The sequence below is a fragment of the Taudactylus pleione genome, unplaced genomic scaffold (genome assembly GCF_031769625.1).
Source record: "Taudactylus pleione unplaced genomic scaffold, aTauple2 ptg000266l, whole genome shotgun sequence".
NCBI classification, from domain to species: Eukaryota; Metazoa; Chordata; class Amphibia; order Anura; family Myobatrachidae; genus Taudactylus; species Taudactylus pleione.
Window position 1 is genome coordinate 4,197,769 of NW_028284668.1, and position 19,782 is coordinate 4,217,550.

Below are 19,782 nucleotides of genomic sequence, written 5' to 3' on the forward strand. Positions count from 1 at the left end.
TGCTCACATCACCACAGAGGATATGAATGCAGTGTCAGAGTGACAGCGACACTATAAAGCAGTGTGGTATAGGTAAGGAAATGTACTTACCAAACAATGTACCTCTGCTGGTCCGTCACTCTTCCACACGTCCTCCGGTGTATGCATGCATGCGAGTGAGGGGTACTAGGAGTATACAGAATATGGATATTGAGGCTAATGAATAATAAAGTAATATTTAATGTAACTCCAGTTTACAAAATCAAGCAATGTACAAAGTATAGCATAGATGGGATAAGATAATTTAAGTAAAGTCACTGTGTCCCAACGCGTTTCGTCCCTGGTAGGGACTTTTTCAAGGGCAAATGTCTCCTGTTGTCCATTCTCCCGTTAAATAGGGATGTTAATTACAGTTCAAAACTCCGGTGTGCGGTGTAGGAGCCGCACTTCTGGGTATCGTGTTCGCACATGCTCAGTGCCAACCCAAGTGTAGGAGTCGGTGGACACTCTTTTTGGTATGTTGATGCCTGCAGCCCTATGGTTACTCAATGAGATGCGGGCTCTACATTATGTACTTATAGGCTCCATTTGCAGTGGCGGCCATCTTTGGTGAGTCTGCTTGTTACTCTGTAACCTGTAACATCAAGCAGCTATCTTTGTTATGGTTTCTATCTCTCTGATCTTCAATGCATCGATCTTCTAGTTATTCAATGTATACATATATAGCGCTCTTGCTATGTTTCAGAATTTATTGGGGTGGTATCAATGTGCAGCAAATCAGGCCTATTGGACACTCCAAGTGCAATATTATTCTAGTAGATGAATCAAGTATTCGTCATATCAAACATTTCAACTATTACACCTATTAAAGGAAGCTGAAGGGGTACACTTAATGCTACCTAATGGTACTGGTTTCTTCATAATAAATTTCAGTTTGATTAATTTGATAATAAGAATTAAAGGATGTTGTAATAGAATGTAGTGATCTTGTTGCGGGACCACTTTGTAGAGATGTATAATGATTTTACGTCTATTCGTGCCTAAGGATGAGAATAGGAATAGAAGGTGCAGGATATGCATTATGGAAATCATTATAAATAAAGTGGGCATGATATATAGTGTCTGTAGAGCGCAGGTCTATATAGATTGCTATAAATCCTAGATGTTAGGGTATAGGTGGATGGATCAACCTTCTATATTAGGGGACTGTTGAACCTAGAAAAAATAATGTTCATATAAATGACATGGAGATATGGGTTGAATAATGATACCTAAACGATATCTGTCATGGCTGCTCCTACCGATTATAACTTTTCTCAAATAGTGACCTAATTTTAGGGGTACCCTAATTAGCAACTGGTATTGGTGAAATGTTAAGAGCGAGAGTTTTGAGAGCCAGAATTCTGAGTCTTCTATAGAAAGTGTGGTTACATGCGATATGTATACTTAGGATTGTATCAGTAGTCGTACATTATAATTATTATTAGTCTATGGATCAATGTTTAGACCTTCTGGATGTAATGTCTGTAATTCGTAAATCCATCGACTTTCTGTACGGTCAATTCTTTCGTTCTTATTTCCCCCTCTCCAATTAAATTGTACTCTCTCTATTGCAATGAATTTAAGATCCTTCAGATTGCATTCATGTTTATTCCTGAAGTGTTCTGAGACACTATGATTTGCAAAACCTTTCATAATATTACGGATGTGTTCTCTAATGCGGACCTTCAGGGCACTGGTGGTCCGTCCTACGTATTGTAGCCCACAAGTGCATTCTAGTAGGTAGATTATATTACTGCTATCACAGGTCAGAGTCTCCCTGATCTTATATTCCCTATCCTTCTGATTGGACTTGAAACTGCATGTGGGTCTTGTGCCTCTATAACCTAATGTTTTGCAATTGAGACATCTCCCACAATGGAAAAAGCCTCCTTTTATTGTTGATCCTTCTAGGGTGGTTTGCTGTGTATTAATATCTGTTTTGCTTCCATTGGTTCCCCATCCTGGTGCTTCTGTTACAGGACATTTAACAGGTCGATTCAAATGGACACAGGTCAGCCTCCAACAGCCTTTTGTCTCCTTTTTTCCGCCACATGCAAATCTAAGCTGCTAACATTACATAGTAAATTTTAGTGTTTAAACTCTCTACAGTTCATAAGTTGCGATCGCATGTTGCGATCTTCTCACCGATGACACCGGAAAGCTGTTGAGACAGAGTAGATCAGTACAACACCAAACACGGTTTGCTTATCATGTACTAAACCTTAGATATCAAAAGAGTCTTTATTTCATAACATTAGTAATAAATGAATAAACCTTGAATATTACGCTTTGAAGCTATGGAACCTTTTATGTGAGTGTGCAGTGTGTAAGTATTAGGGGTTTGGGAAAAGACGCTAGTTATATTTATGTAGTGAGGACTTTTAACTTAGAGAAGATGCGTACGCATGAAGCTAATAAACAGCGTCCATACGCAGGGTATTATGCATTCACTAATGTGCAAATTTTAATGTGTGTATGGGGTATTGGTGAAATATGCGATCGCATGATGCTAATAATAGCATCGCTGTATTTGCTTAAGTGTAAGTTTCTCTAAAATGGTGCTGGGCGGCCATTCGCAAAATGGCGTCGTGCAGATCTCATTTTTTAAGATGGTGTCTTGTGGCCATTCGAAAGATGGCGTTGTTCCAATCTAATTTTAAACTGATTCTGTCTGCACACTTTAACAAACCAATCATTTCAGCGCCAGGGTCTGCCACACGACTGTGGCTGAAATGATTGGTTTGTTTGGGCCCCCACAAAACAAGTTGGCAATTAATCTGTCTCTGCACAAACTGGCTCTACGGAGGCAAGATGTCGTCCTCATCCTCCTCATCCACCGATTCCTCACCCTCTTCAGTGTTGTGTACATCCACATCTTCACAGAGTATTAATTCGTCCCCGCTGGAATCCACCACCACAGGTCCCTCTGTACGTTCTGGAGGCTGGTCTCCCTGGAAGAATTGATAATTCATTTTATGAAGATCATCTTCTCCACATTTTGTGGAAGCAACCTCCTACACCTTTCGCTGACAAGGTTCCCGGCTGCACTAAACATTCTTTCGGAGTACACACTGCAGGGGGGCAACTTAGGTAAAATAGAGCCAGTTTGTACAGGGGCCTTCAAATTGCCTCTTTTTCCTGCCAGTACAGGTACGGACTGTCTGACATGCCTACTTGGATGCTGTCACCGATGTAATCCTCCACCATTCTGTCAATGGTGACAGTATCATATGCAGTGACAGTAGACATGTCAGAAATTGTTGCCAGGTCCTTCAGTCCAGACCAGATGTCCAAACTTGGTTCTGTCTGCCCTGCATCACCACCAATGGGTTTCTTAGGATAGCCAAGTTGTTTCCTGGCAGCCCCAGTTGCGGGAGAAAATGAAGAAGGAGCTGACAGTGTTTTTACCAGCAGGTCTTTGCACCTCTGCCGGCTTGTGTCGGCCGGAAAGAGAGACACCACATAGGCTTTAAACTTAGGATCAAGCACTGTGGCCAAAATGTAGTGGTCTGATTTCAACAGATTGACCATCCTGAAATCCTGGCAAAGTGAATAAAGGGCTTCATCCACAAGTCCTACATGCCGAGCGGAATCGCTCCATCTTAGCTCCTCTTTCACTTTCTCCAGCTGCTTCTGCAAAAGCCTGATGAGGGGAATGACCTGACTCAAGCTGGCAGTGTCTGAACGGACTTCACGTGTGGCAAGTTCGAAGGGCTGGAGAACCTTGCACAACACGGAAATCATTCTCCACTGTGCTTGAGTCAGGTACATACCCCCTCCTTTGCCTATGTCATAGCTGGATATATAGGCTTGAATGGCCTTTTGCTGCTCCTCCAACCTCTGAAGCATATAGAGGGTTGAGTTCCACCACGTCACAACCTCTTGCTTCAGGTGATGACAGGGCAGGTTCAAGACTGTTTGCTAGTGCTCCAGTCTTCGGCATGCAGTCGCTGAATGGTGAAAGTAGCCAGAAATTTTTCGGGCCACCCAAAGCGTCTCCTGCATGTCCTTGTTGTGTTTCAGAAAATTCTGCACCACCAAATTATTTGTGTGAGCAAAATATGGGACGTGCTGGAATTTTCCCAGATGTAATGCCCGCACAATATTGTTGGTGTTGTCAGATATCACAAATCCCCAGGAGAGTCTAAGTGGGGTAAGCCACTGGGTGATGATTTCCCTCAGTTTCTCTAAGAGGTTGTCAGCAGTGTGCCTCTTATTGAAACCGTTGATACACAGCGTAGCCTACCTTGGAACAAGCTGACCTTTCTGAGCTGCTGCTACTGGTGACGCTGCTGTTGTTGCTGTGTGAGTCTATACATCTACCCAGTGGGCTGTCACAGTCATATAGTCCTTAGTATGCCCTGTTCCACTTGTCCACATGCCCATGGTTAAGTGGACACTTTTTCTGACATCTCTGTACATTCTTGGTATCACCTGCCTAGTGAAGTGGAATCTAGATGGGATTTGGTACTGGGGACACACTACCTCCATCAATTATCTAAATCCCACTGCACTAATGGCGGATACCGGACGCACGTCTAACACCAACATAGGGGTCAAGACCTCAGTTATTCGCTTTGCTTCAGGATGACTGCTGTCATACTTCATCCTCCTCGCTAAGGACTGTTGGAGGGTCAATTGCTTAGTAAAAGTGTTCCTACTTCCTCTCTGGTTTGATGAATGACTCCCAGCAGCAACAGCAGCAGTAGGCGTAGCAATGCAGGATCCTCCGGAGGAATCCCAGATAGGAGAGGAGTCAGTCACGCCAGTGACATGGCCTAAAGGACTACTTCCGATCCTGACTAAGGAGGAAATTGATGAGGAGGGAGTTGATGGAGTGGTTTGCAGGTGCTTGGATACAACAGGACAAAGGGATTTAGGTGTCCCTGGACTGCTTACGGTCTTAGCCAAAGTTTCTGAACTTGACAGTAACTTTTTATGAACGCGCTGCAGGTGACATAAATGGGAGGATGTTCCTAGGTGGTTAAGGTCCCTACCCCTACTTAATTCACCTTTACATATGGTACATATGGCAAGACAGTTGTTGTCCGGATTTGGATAGAAATATTGCCAGACCAAAGAGGTGGAATGTTTGGTCTTTTGCCCAGGCAAGACAGTGATGGGCTTTTTCATCCTATGGACAACAACTATCTCCCCCGGTGCCTGATTTAAACAAACCACATCACCATCAGAATCCTGCTCGTCAACTTCCTCCTCAGCGACAGCTACACCAATATCCTCATCCTGTTGTATTTCAACAGTGACATCTTCAATTTGAATATCAGCATGTGGACTGTGGGTGCTCCTTCCAGCACTTGCAGAGGGCGTGCAAATGGTGGAAAGAGCCACCTCTTCCAGACCAGTGTTGGGAAGGTCAGGCATTGCAACCGCCGCCACACTTGGACTCTCCTTGGGGATTTGTGATATCATCTTAGAATGCACAGTTCTTTGCTGTGCTTTTGCCAGCTTAACTCATTTGATTTTTGTAGCGGGGGAGGGCTTCCATCATCACGTGAAGCTGAACCACTAGTCATGAACATAGGGAAAGACCTTAGCCATTCCTTGCCACTCCGTGACGTAAATGGCATATTGGCAAGTTTACGTTCCTTCTCAGATGATTTAAATGTTTTTTTAAGGTCATTTTCCTGAACTTTGTCATTTGGGATTTTATATGCCCTCTACTATGACATTGGGCATCGGTCTTGGCAGACGACGTTGATGGCATTTTATTGTCTATGTCATGACTAGTGGACAGCAGCTTCAGCACTAGGAGGAAGTGGTTCTTGATCATCCCCTATTTTATTTTTATTGGACAAATTTTTGTCCTCCAAGGTGCTCGCTCGTAGCCCGCAGTCGGGCCGCTATTTTGAGTGACAGATTGTGCAGTCTGTGGGTGGTAACAGGGGAAGGTGCTTGTGAACGGGGTGTGGATGTGCGAACGCAGGCATGCCTGACCGTTAGAACGGTGTTTAGTGGGTGTGCATAATTAGCAAAGTAGCGTCATTACACACGTGACTGGGATGTATTTTAGCCTGAACTGCTCGCAATGTTGTGGTGGGAAAAGACTACCACAAGTGCTGCGAGCAGCTCCGATGGCTCTCGATGTTCCCGATTAATCCTAAAACTGCAGGAGATGATGTGTGTTGCGAGTGGCAAAGGGGCGTCTTTATGCAGGTGCGAGCGCATAGTGCCACTGCTCGCTGATACTTAGTGGGCGGCTTTACACAACACAGTGTGAGCGCATGATTTACATATACGGCCCCTTTTAGCCAGCGAGCGGCCGCAAATAGAGACCGGGTCTGAATCAGGCCCACAATTCACAACACAGAAAAGAAGAATTTTTTATTTTTTTTGGAGTGCACTTTGGGGGTTACACCACCCTTTAACAGATGAGTCAGCCGGCCCTTTACTTATGACACAGGCGCACGCTTGGCGCGGCTCCTTTGTTGATGCACGTGCGGCTACTGCGCACACAGGACCTAATTTAGAGCCGCTCGCAAAAACGAGTGCTCACTCTGAATGAGGGCGGGCATTTTACTTTTGAAAGGCGGCCTCCTGGCCACTTGCTAAGCTGTGGATTACCACCCACAGCTTTAGCGAGTGACTAGGTGATGGTCATGATGGTCGAGACCATTGCGACCATCGGGGCTTGCGACGAGACCTTTGGGGTAGGGTCTTATCTACCGCAAGTCCCAGGTAGCTTCCTGCTCTAACAGAGTGACACTGGTGATGTCAGTAGACACCTGCAAACGGCAGGCGTTCCTTCAGGAATGCCTCCATTTGTCCGCCCACCCTGCCTACAAAACAGGGCGAGCTGTCGATCAACATAGACAGCCGCCCCTTTTGTAGCGAGCCCCGAAGCAAGTGAATTTGTCATTTGCTCCGGGGCTTGCGCATGCGCAGGCCCTCACCATCGACCCGCTTGCGAGCGAATCTGAATGAGGTCCACAATTTACAATATAGGAAAGAAGAATTTTTTATTTTTTTTGGAGTGCACTTTGGGGGTTACACCACCCTTTAACAGATGAGCCAGCCGGCCCTTTACTTATGACACAGACGCACGCTTGGCGCTGCTACTTTGTTGATGCACGTGCGTCTACTGCGCACACAATTCACAAACACAGAAAACAATAATTTTTAATTTTTTTTGGAGCGCACTTTGGGGGTTACACCATCCTTTAACAGACGAGCCAGACGGCCCTGTACTTATGACACAGGTGCACGCATGGCGCTGCTCCTTTGTTGATGCACGTGCAGCTACAGCACACACAATTCACAAACACAGAAATAAATAATTGTTGTTTTTGCACTTGGGGGGAGCACCCCTGATGGACAGATCACCCCCTGGACAACACTACAGCACCCCTTTAGGACTACAGCCTTTATGGGACACTGCACAACACAGCCCAGCCAGCCCCTATAGACTTTTGGAGTGGACATAGCCCCTATGGACAACTGACTGCACAACACAGCCCAGCCAGCCCCTATGGACAACAGCAGCACCACACAGCCCAGCCAGCCCCTATGGACTTTGGAGGAGTGGACACAGTCCCTATGGACAACAGCAGCACAACACAACACAGCCCAGCCAACCCTAACTTCCACCCTCCCTCTTCACTGTCCACAGCCGAGTGAGAAATGGTGCTGATTCGGGGACCTTTTATAGAATCCAAAACCCGCAAGATCCAGAAGCGGGATGATGATGTTTTGCCTCGATTTCAGATCCGAGCCTGACTCGGACCCGACTCGGATCGGGGGGTTTGGAGTCCATAAATCCAAACCCACTCATCCCTACTATATTCCCAATATTATACTATATTCCAAGTATTAAGAAATGTACAAAAAACTAGCATACTAGAATCAGATGCAGAGGTATGCAGCCCCACCTACCCTGTCAAAGCACTATTAGCTCTGTATTTATCAATCTTTCTTTTACTAAAATAATGTGAAAAACTGTGTTTTTACACCATTTTTTCACAGTAATTTAGTTTCACTGAAATATTTGAAAGGGCTTTTGGAACAGTTTTTTGTGATATACTACTCCAAGCCCTTTAATTCGCATTTGTTTAGTGAGCAGATCACATTTTCCAGTGAATTGCGATCTCCTTGAAATGTACTAAGGAGGAATTGTGAAAAAATAGTGGGTGGGAGCGCAGCTATAACAACGTCATCTGGAGATGGAGTTAAGCATGGTTGCTGTCGGCTCTCCCGCTCTTTGCTCTGAGAGGCTGAGCAGAGCCGGCTCCTTGTGATCAGCTTTGTGGTCTAAATAAACCACAAGTTGATTACTGTTGAAAAAAATATTTAAAAAAACAAATAAATCAAACACTTACTTGCACCCAGGGGTCCACTAATTAGTGATCTCTCTCCTCTGGTCAGCTGGTCACCAGGCTCCAGCACTGTGACCCCGGTCAGCTGTGCTGTAAACTGGCACCTCAGTTTACAGCACACATCAGCTAACCAGTGTCACAGACCAGGAGCCCAGAGACCAGCTGACCAGAGGAGAGAGCTCACTGATCACCAGGCAGGTAAGCGGTGGGGCGAGGAGGGGTGGTGGTGAGGTTAGCGCAAGCCGGCGGCGGTGAATGCGCAGAGGCACTCACTGTATTTTTTGCAAAAAATACAGTGAAAAAGTGTGCGGTGATCATTCGCAGGGACAGAGCTTTCTCTCAAGCTCTATCCCTGCTTGAGAATTTTAAAACATTCTTGTGATAATTTCACCTAAATTCGCATTTTGAATTTAGGAACTATCACACTACAACCGCATTTGAAATGCGGATTGTAGTAAGTAGGGGCCTATGTGTATAGATGTCTATTTCAACCCTGGCCAATACATAAAGACCTTACAAAAATGTGTTATGGGACCCACAAATGTATAGTTATGCCCTTGTATATGTGTATACTGGAGTTTGCAATTGAAGAAATAGTAAACTGTAAAGCTACTCACCAGTGTAGCGGAATCCATGAATGAACCCACCAGCAGATCTGCGGAAATCAATACTATGACTGGCGGTGCCCACCACAAACAAACCCTGAGTGTATTTTGCTTCATAATTTGCTTTTAGCAAAGGATATTTGCTATTTAGCCCAAAAGCTGGCTTCAATCTCACTGATCTGGATTGGAGACAAAATAGCACATAAAATTTAGCACATTAAAAATGCACATGAGGTTTTAAAGAACTGCAACACCTAAAAGAAATCTTGATCTAAAATGAAAAGGAACCAATTAAAAATTTAAATGTTTCCAATTCTTGACAGAACTTGAGATGTTTGACACTGTAGTTGCAATTACCACAAACATAGAGCCAGTTAATCTCATGTTATCAGGTATTTCATACTCAAAGGCTACATTCAGTATCATTAGCTACCTATACAATTTTCATGACTTTTTAAATCAAGTCATTTTTATAAAAAATTTTCTTACAAATTATAAACATAACAGAACAATAAGGAAAAACGAATATGCATAAAAGTCTACAGAAGACATATGAGCAGTGCCGACAAAGGACACATATTAAAGTAGCAAAATATACAATCAGAGGGATATCATGAATAAGCCAGTCATGACATCAAAAAAGCAATATATACCCATCCGGCGCATGGAGGTAAAAAGAAATAATGAAAGGAAAGGAGAGTTGAAGAAGAGCATAAGAGACAAACATTTGCAATAAAAATATGGCAGATCACAGAGGGGGATCTCTCATAGGTCTTCGAAGTCCCAGTCGAGAAAGACGCACCTACAGTATTTTCTTTGAAAAAATCTGCTTGTCAGAAGGTGTGCTTGGGAAATTCAAAATTCCTACTTGCTGCTATTCATGACAGTATAAACACTGGTGTGCTGTTACCCAGGAGCATAATTATTTGCATGCTGGTGCACCGCTGAGGTTACGCCACATTCTGCATCGAAGCCGCACTTGGCAGATCGCAAGCCAGCTCCGCTGGCCCCTCATTATTACAAATCTCAATATCTGAGTGTAAGTGCAAGAGTGTATGTCGGAGGTATTAGGAGATACAATCGCAAAGGAGCTTCATCTGGCAGGCTGCAAGCCAGCTCTGTTTGCCCCTTTAATACACCACAGTGGTTGGATACCGGCGGTGAGTGACTGTATTGGAGTACACGGCAGGTCACAAGATGGCTCTATCAATCATTTTGCTTACATACTTATTAGCAAAGACTGCTTTCTGTTTTTTTTCTTACATTGCTCTGGACTGAACTTAACAATCATAGAGCTAACTATGAATAGATTTTTATATATTTGCACACAGATTGTTATACACACTGGTTGATGTACACTGTATGTCTACAAATAAGTTTTTGTACAGGAAGCTTAAGATTATAGGTTGATTAAAATAATATTTTATACATTTATTAATAAATAAGGTATTTTACTTATATGTATCTGTGATTAATTTACACAACTATAGTGCTGCTTATATTTTCCCAGTTGAGAAAGAGCCCATCAATCCCATAGCTAATGAAATTTAGGAAGAGCCTTACGGCTAATATACTGTAAACATATCTTTCATGGCCAATTGTATCATTAACCAGTTCTCGCCATTTGTGTATACACTAGTGGAATTAATTATGGACACTTTAAGGAAATTTAAAAAAAAAATTATTATGGAAAAAAAATATGCAATTTCAGCAATACACAAAATTAATATTTCGTTGGATATCCTCTGTTTTTAAGAACAGCTTTGATTTGTCGAAGCATCGAGTGAAACAGATTTGCCAGATCTTCAGGTGAAATCACATGGTACCATGCCTGGATAATGGCTTCAATCAGCTCTCTTTTTACTTGGATTTTTTTGTGATACCATCACTTTAAGCCTTGACCAAAGATTTTCTATCGGATTTAAATCCGGACTACATCCTGGCCAAGGCAAGACAGTGATTTTGTCATCACCAAACCACTTCATGGAACTGTTGATGGTGTGGCATGACACTCCATCCTGCTGAAGATACACTTCCGTGGGTCACCTTTGAACAAATCCTCGATTGTGGGCAATAGTTTTGCCTCCAGCACTGCTTCTTTATACTTTTTGGCATTGATATTGCCATAAACGACAGCCAAACATCCCACACCATGGTTAGCCTGTCACAACCCGCCATAGAAACCCCAGAATCAGACCCCGGCACTTACCTCTCAGGACGCTGTGGCGCATCTCTCTGCTTCCCCGCTGGTCCGTTCCTGCGTGTGCTCTCTCCCTCTGCTCCCCAGCGGCTTCTGCATCATGTACTCACCCTCCGGCCCGGCGTCTCTCACGTGGATCTGTCGCGGGTCTCCGGTCCATGGGCGCGGCCATCTTGGATAGTCCATGTGACGCGATCTCCTCCAATGAACATGCTTCTTCTTCTCTACCAGCCAGTCAGCATCCAGCACTTCCTATAAAAGGATCTCCCCTTCTCCCAGCAAGTTGCTAGTGCAACAAGTCTCCTAGTTTAACTAGTGAGCCTCACCACTGCGCTCCCTAGTCGTTGTCACCGCTCCAAGTAGCTTCCACGCTACCACCATCTCCATACGGCTACCCAGCCGCTCCAAGTAGCTTCCATGCTACCACCATCTCCATATGGCTGCCCAGCTGCTCCAAGTAGCTTCCACACTACCACCATCTCCATATGGCTACACAGCCGCTCCAAGTAGCTTCCACGCTACCACCAACTCCATACAGCTACCTAGCTGCTCCAAGTAGCTTCCACGCTACCACCATCTCCATACGGCTACCCAGCTGCTCCAAGTAGCTTCCATGCTACCACCAACTCCATACGGCTACCCAGCCGCTCCAAGTAGCTTCCACGCTACCACCATCTCTATATGGCTACCCAGCTGCTCCAAGTAGCTTCCACGCTACCATCTCCATACGGCTACCCAGCTGCTCCAAGTAGCTTCCACGTTACCACCATCTCCATTCGGCTACTCAGCCGCCCCAAGTAGCGCACGAGCTACCACCGTCATTCTACGGCTCCTTAGCCGCACCTAGCAGTCCATGCTTCCACCATCCATTACACGTCTTTCCAGCCGCATCAAGCAACTCCCATACTATATCAATCCTCTACCAGTCTTCTGCATCCTCTCATGTGGAGGAACTTCATCAAACCTAGTGTCCTCCAGTGAGCATCTGAGCTGAGTAATACAGGTCCAAGGCCCAGCCCGGGAACACAGTCCCAGAATCCCACATCTTTGACAAAGCCATGCTGCCCCACACCATCACACTCACTGTGTGTTTCATAGTTTCCATGGTGAACTAGGGCAAAAGATCTTCCCCAGGCCAACGCCGAACAAATTTCACTCCATCACTCCCAAAGAAGCTGATTTTGGTCTCGTCTCTCCAAATAATCTTGTCCCAGTCTTCTTCTGTCCACTCATTGGGCGGAATTCAATTGTTTTCATCCCCTATCATGCCCGACGGAGCTATTCTATTCTTGCTCCTGTCGGGCGCGATCAGCTGCCAAGCGCTACATTTCAGCTCGCAGCCCCTGGGGGATGAGAGCTGAAATGTGCGAAAAGTGACATGTTTGGTCGCCCAAACATCACTTTTCGTGATCGCGCCCAGCACTTTGTTTGGGCTTAGCTGCTTTAGGCGGCTAAACCTGACCTCTATGGGCGCGATCAGCGCGAAGAATGGCAGCAATTGAATGGCAGCCCGCGATCTCCTGTCACTTTAGACGGGAGATCCAGACCACGTAATCAATTGAATTCCGCTCATTGTGTGCCAGAGCCTAATTTATATGTTTCTGCCTCTGTTTCTGGTTTAGATACAGCTTCTTCCTCGGGGTCCTAGATCACAAACCATTGTCACAAAGTTTTTTCATATGGTTTGGTCACAAACTTGGACACCAGATGTTTTCATTATGTTGTTGATGGCTTTTGAAGACCTTCGCCGGTCCTGCAGGGCCAGGTGTCAGATTCTGCACTCATCTTGTTTTGTAAGCAAGGGCTTTCTTCCAGTTCTTGCGGCTGATTTCATCGATCCACTGATCGCAACCCTTATGCATAGTTTCCTTACACCTGACTTCGTTGCCACACCGCCCAACCTCTTTGCAATTTCTTCGTTGGTATACCCTTCCTCATTAAGTGTCATGGCTTTGCTTCTCTTCCCAGGTGACCAGTCAACACATTTTGAGGTATTCTGAGCCATTTTAGTCATTATTCACACTTTGACTAGAGCTGCAACTAGCTTTGAGGATTGATTGTAAAGGCTGCCACAGTCTGGATGAATTAAGTGCTGAACAAAGCACATAAGCCTGCATGGATGCTGTTTGGGACCTGCACCTGGATCCTGTCAGCATGCTGCCTGCTGTGACTGATGACAGCCTGCATCTTCACCACTTACAGTGGCTGCTAAGTGTATTTCAAAACCTTCTATCTCTCTTTTCTTTCTCCCACTCTATCTCTCCATCCTCTTCTCTCTGTTTCCTCTCTCTCTGATAAATCATGTTAAAATTTTAAGTAGATATTCAAAGATTAAAATAAAAACATTACAGTATTGATTTGGTATAGCAGAATATGAATTTTCGCCATAAATTTCAAATAAAACATTTTTTTATTGAAAGTATCCAGAATTAATTCCACTACTGTACTGTATATGGAGGGTCCAGAGCACACCAGGAGTGGACAATAATCACTTTAGCCAAGGTAAATAGGACCTCATTCAGAGTCGGTTGTTGCGGCGGCTCGGTCATACGCTACCAATGTTTGCTAAACTGCGCATGCGTAAAATTCGCAATGCGTGTGCGCAAACTAGCTATTATGATCAGAAATTGTTCTCTCCTTGAACACAGCCAGGTCGTTAGTTTGAGTGACAGGATGAGGCATTTGTGGGTGAAAACAGGGGAAGGTTCTTGTGAATGGGGGAGTGGAGATCCGAACGCAGGCGTGTCTGACTATGCAAATGGCGTTTTATGGGAGTGCATAATTAACTAAGTAGTGTCATGGCACATGTGACATGGGAGGTTTTTACACTGACTTGATCGTAGTGCTTAAGAGAGGGTATGGTCAACCTTAAGCTCTATGACCAGCTCTGATGGTTCCCGATGGCCTAGATTAATCCTTATATGCCCGAAGATGACATGTATTGTATTTTAGTCTTACGGCCGCATCCTCCCCTTGCTCGTCCAGCTAACAATCCCATCTTAACGACGCAACTTGCGAGTGCTTCATTTGCATATCCGGCCCCTTTTACCTAACGACAGAGCGGACACAACGACCGACTCTGAATGAGGTCCATAGTCCTAGGACAGAACGATAAATGATAACATTAAATAGTTTTTCCAAATCTAAAGCAAATAAACAGAGATTAGCTTCTAGTGGTGGTAATAATGGAACTAAATATCCATCCAGACTAGTTTCCAAAAATCACTGACTTTAGGGAGGGCCCATAATAAATGCCAAATATCACAGCCAAGTGATTTGGGACAATTGATAGAGGCATTAATATCAATATGCACATTAGAGATAGGGGAATGGTAGGACATATGCATAATAAAGTAATAGATATGCTGAAAACAGACCCAAGGGGAAGCATACCATATAAAACCCAGTATCTGAGGCTATTGATCATCCTGAAGATAAACCAAATTTGATTCTCATTTATTTCGAAGGGGAGAAGGGTATCTGGACACCCAGTGTTTTAATGGACAGAAAGACCTGTAAAAAAGCTAAAGAAGACCCCGTCTGCACACCAAGAATTCCCGCCAAAGTGGTATCAGTACCAGCTGACAACCAAGTCACCAGATGTGAGAGTTGTAAAAAAATCTTGCATTAGAAAGGGTCAGGCCATCTGCAGATTTAGATCTGCTTAGGGTGCGAAATACAATCCGTCTTTTATCGCCCCTCAAAAAAAAGTAAAGAATACAATCAACATTGGACAACATTGTTTTAGAGATAAATGCAGGGGAATGCTGTAGGACATAATGATATTAAGACTGAATGACCATTTTAAGCAAATTAATGCGACCTGTCACCATAAGTGAAAACGTTTTTTGTTTAAAAAAAAAACTTAGGTGATGGGCATCCACGAGATGAGCAGGATTAGACAAAATAGCACTACTCAGATACTGAAAGGAGAGAGTCCTTATTAGGGGGCATGGTGGTGGTCTCAGGGGCATGGAGCACCGGTGACGTTCCCGCCGGTTCCAGGCAGTGGGCACTGCTATGATGGGCCCAGCCAGCTGATGGTGTTGCTGACTGACTCCCAGCATGGTGGTGGTCTCAGGGAGCTTGGAGTCTGGTGGCATTCCCTTTGGCTTCTGACACTGGGTGCCATCATATTGGTCCCAGTCGGTTGACCACTAGTTTCCAATGACAGCCAGGCTGGTGTCCACCTGACTGCATCAGTCTGTCCCTACAAGACCAAGGATATAATTGTCCTGCCCTGACAGCACTCTGTGTCTAAGCTTTGTCACTGATACATGTCCTAGGCTCTACTCCTGGCTTGTTATCTTAGGATCATTGATGACTCCCACACTAGCTGTAGTCTGTACTCCAAGTCTGGTCCCATGATGGCTCCATTCTGTGTTCAAAGGGCCTGATTCAGAGCCGCTCGTAAGCGGCCGTTCGCTCGTTCGGAGCGATGTTAGCACATCTGCGCATGCGTACGGATTGTAATACGCATGCGCGAACCAGTCAGTGCGGGCAGAAATCGTTTGTTCGCTATATAGTGATTGCCTGCTATTTTGAGTGACAGGAGGAGGCGTATGTGGGTGGTAACAGGGGAAGGTGCTTGAAAACGGGGAGTGGAGATCTGAACGCAGGCGTGCTTAAAGGTCAAAACGGGCATTTTTAGGGTGTGCATAATTAAAACAGCAGCGTCATCGACCACGTCACTTGGTTATTTTATAGCCAGAACTGCTCGCAAGATTGCGCTAGGAAAAACCAGCCACAAGAATAGCGAGCAGTTAATACGCTGTTCGATGTACTCGATTAATCTATTAAATACCGGAAATGACGTATGGTGCGAGCGGCCAGGGGGTGTTTTTTTAAAAAAAACGACCGCATGTTTTGTTCGCTCATTCAGACATGGAGGCGCCAACAGACCACAAAGAGTGAACGGTTCATTGGAATAGCCACCCCCTTTTCCTGAACGACCGTCCGCAAATAGCGTCCGGCTCTGAATCAGGCCCAAAGTCCGATCCAACTCCAGCTCCAGTGTATACTCCAAGTCCGGTCTCTGGCTCCAGTCTGTGCTCCATGTCCAGTCACACTCCCACTTCAGTGTATACTCTAAGTCCAGTCCCACTCTGGTTCCAGTCTGTGCTCCAAGTCCTGTCCTACTCCAGCCCCTGTGTATACTTATAGTCTGGTTCTAATCCAGCTTCAGTGCCTGTTCTGTCTAGTCTCAGTATCTACTACAGTACAAACCCAGTGTTTACTTCATGAACCTTCTTAGAAATACTGTCCAGCTGCATATGTATAGTTATTATTACATCTATGAGGATTTATATATGACTACTCCAAACCTCTCGTATCACCTGTGAGCAGGTATCTGGCTCTCTCCCGGGCAATCCATATTTGATGAACCAGATCATTTTGCTGCTGCCTCAATGGATATCTTGTGAATCCAACACAGCTCTCGATTCATAGGTCAATATGTGATCCAGTTCCAAACTATCGCTGCAGAGCTTGAGTGCAATGATGAGGTTCTGAAAGCAGCCTTCTGGAAAGGCTTATCGGAAACACTTAAGGATCCTCCTGGATCCTTGCAGGAACTCATCTCTCTTAAGGCCCCCATACACTGTGCGATATGCATCTTGTGACGGACGATCCGATGTCCGACATATCGGGTGGTCCCCACACACGAGCGATTGGGTGGCCAACCGCCTGATATGCTGGCTCCCCCACCTGCATAGTGCTGCATGGGAACATACATCACGTCCCCAGATCAAGTGAACATGCAGTAAGATTTGGAGGAGCAATGTAATATCCCACGGGAGCACGCACTCCCCGATATTATACCCACACATGGTACGATATAGCAGCAATATCGATCCAATTCATCAGATTGGCTGCTATGTCGCACCATGTATGGGGGCCTTAAGTATCAAGACAGATCTATGCCTCCAAGATTGAGCTGCCAAAAAGTTAAAAGTGAATGTTTTAAGCTCTTATATCTAGTACTTCTAAGTCTTTTTCTCCCCGTGTGGATGAGACTATGCATGTTAATCGCTCATGTCTTTTTTCATAGGAATGCTTGAGGTGTCAGCGAGAAAAATTGTGTCTATATTGTGCCGGTCCAAATCAATTCATTGGATAATGTCCTGCATATCCGGGAAACTCCAGTCCCTGACCTGTTCTGGGGAAATAAGGTTGGGTATTTCAGCAAAATACTCCCTGAAGTCTGACTGCCTAATGAATGTGACTTTGACTACTCCTCAAGGGCCTAAATCCTTGGATGCCTTGGTGGATTCTGGAGCTGCCATGAGCTTCCAACATTATCATTAGTTCAAGAAAGGTCCATCTCTATCAAGGCTCTGTCTAAACCACTCTTCCATACAACAGTATATGGAAGTTGTATTCCAGAAGGTTTTGTTACTTATTCTACTATCCCTTTGTCTATGCAAATTGGAGCACTGCATCAGAACAAATATAACTTTTAGTGATTCCTAAAGCCACTCATCATCTAGTCCTTGGCCTTCCATGGCTACAACTCCATAACCCTCAGTTATATTGGCCTACAGCACAGCTCAAGTTTTTGGATGCCTCGTGTTTTCAGTCATGCCTGTCTTGTGTGATTCCTTTATGCCTAATCCATCTGGTGGGCCTTTAGTATTTCCAGTGTTTACTCCATGCACCTTCTTAGTAATACTGTCCTGCTGCATATGTATAATTATTATTACACCTATGAGGAGAAGTTATATACAACCATCTCTACTCCAAACCTTTGAGCAGGTATCTGCAAACCAGAATCCCCAGCCCTGACACTACTGTATCAATTATACTGCCTGCCTGCAGACCTCGAATAGCTGAAACTGAGCAAATGAGATACGCCAGGGGCTCGATAGCCAGTGCACATAATGGATGAGATAAAGAACACCTGATGCATGCCACCCCAAGCTTGAAAGAGGAGGAAATATAACCATTTACAGACAACTTTGGCAGCATGGGAGGAATACAAAAGAAGTAGTAATTCATTGACTGCATCTAGGGAAACCACCACAGCTTCTGGGGAATCCATATGGGACATCTGCATATGGTAGGAAAGATGTCTAAGATTTTGGGTAGTGGACTTACCTGGCATAAAACTGGTTGGATCAGAATGTATAATGGAGCTAATAGCATAATTCAGATGAATAGCTAGAAGCTAGAAGCTTGCCCAATATATTTATGTCTGTAGTAAGGAGAGAGGAAAGGTCTATAAGAATCTGGGTAAAGAAAGTCCTTCCAAGGTTTTGGGAGTGCTACAACCAAGGCCTCCAACATGGATGGGGGAAGACAACCTGCAGTAAGGAGAGCGTCAAATGTTTAAAGAAGACGAGGTATTAAAAAGCTTTTCAATTTCTGATATACTTCTATCAGGACACCATCAACTCCAGGAGATTTACAGTGTGGAAATGAGGAGATAGAAGCCTCCAGTTCCTCTTCGGTAAAAGGAGCATCTAAAAGCTGCCCCGTTTTATCATCCAAACAGGGAAAACAAACTGAGTCTAGATAAGCATGAATCTGGGAGGGAAAATATGATACCTTAGTAGCGTAAAAAAAGGCGTAATACTGCAAGAATACCGCCGCTATAGATGCAGCGGAAGAGTGGAACGTTCAAGAGGAGTCAAGGATACCAGAGATCCTCCTGGAAGCAGCATCCTCTTTTGCAAAAAAGGCTAAATAACCCCCCTTCCCAACATTAGCTTGTGAATACTGCTAGTGTTGGATAAATAACAATCTACGCTTAGGGGTATATTTACTAAAGTGTGAGTTTCTGCACATTAGTAATTATACCCTTTAGACTTATCAAACAAATGGTCTGATCACACCTGCTGGGCATGGAGCATATCCTACCAATCTGAGATCTCCCTGGTTCTAAGAAATTGGGCCTCAGTATCTCTATAAGCAGTTTCCAAATCAGTCTCTCATTTCCTATTATATAATTTAATAATAGCAATATGCTTAATAAGAGTCCCAGAGGAGAGAGACATGTGGCATTATCTGCAAAATAGGAGACCCAAGCCTCCAAATCAGAAACAGAACCCATAAGATCTAACCAAAATGGATTAAGCTTCCAAAAACAGGAACTCTCCAAAAGGGAAGAACCAATAGTAACAACGGATAGTTGTCACAGATACCCCTAGACAAATAGTCAATTGCAGAAACTCCGGGAACCAAAATAAGTGAAAGATAAATCATGTCAATATGTGAAAAAGTTGAAATAGTGGAGCACTAACAGGACAAGGCAAAGGCCAAGGGATAACAAACATGGTAAAAATCTAACCTTGCTTAATTCAGTATTTAATTTAGTGAAAGGTGAGATTGAGGGGGGTGGAGAAGACATGGTCTCTCTCCAGTGGACTTGTGATACATCCATTACATTGTAAAAATCACCCAAACATATAATAGGGGTAGAGGGAGAAAGTGGAATAAAGGCAGCAGCTTTGCTTAGAACCTCATTAGAACCTTACTAAAATATGATGGAGGGAGGGATATAGACTGCAAGTATATGCACAAACAGGGAGTTAATAAATGCTCTTAGGAAAGCATATCTACCCAATGGGTCACTTTAAACTGTCTCGAGATTAAAGTGACGCTAATGGTAGCAAAATGCACAACAGTA

General features: G+C 44.4%; 1 protein-coding gene across 1 annotated transcript in view; it reads right to left on the reverse strand.

Annotated features, from left to right (window-relative positions):
• Positions 1 to 19,782, reverse strand: part of FOXRED2 (FAD dependent oxidoreductase domain containing 2) — a 423,284-nt gene that overhangs the window by 200,499 nt on the left and 203,003 nt on the right. The window contains exon 5 of the mRNA XM_088481219.1: positions 8,969 to 9,135. Coding sequence (XP_088337345.1) covers positions 8,969 to 9,135 — 167 coding nt within the window. The remainder of the gene's footprint in view (positions 1 to 8,968; positions 9,136 to 19,782) is intronic.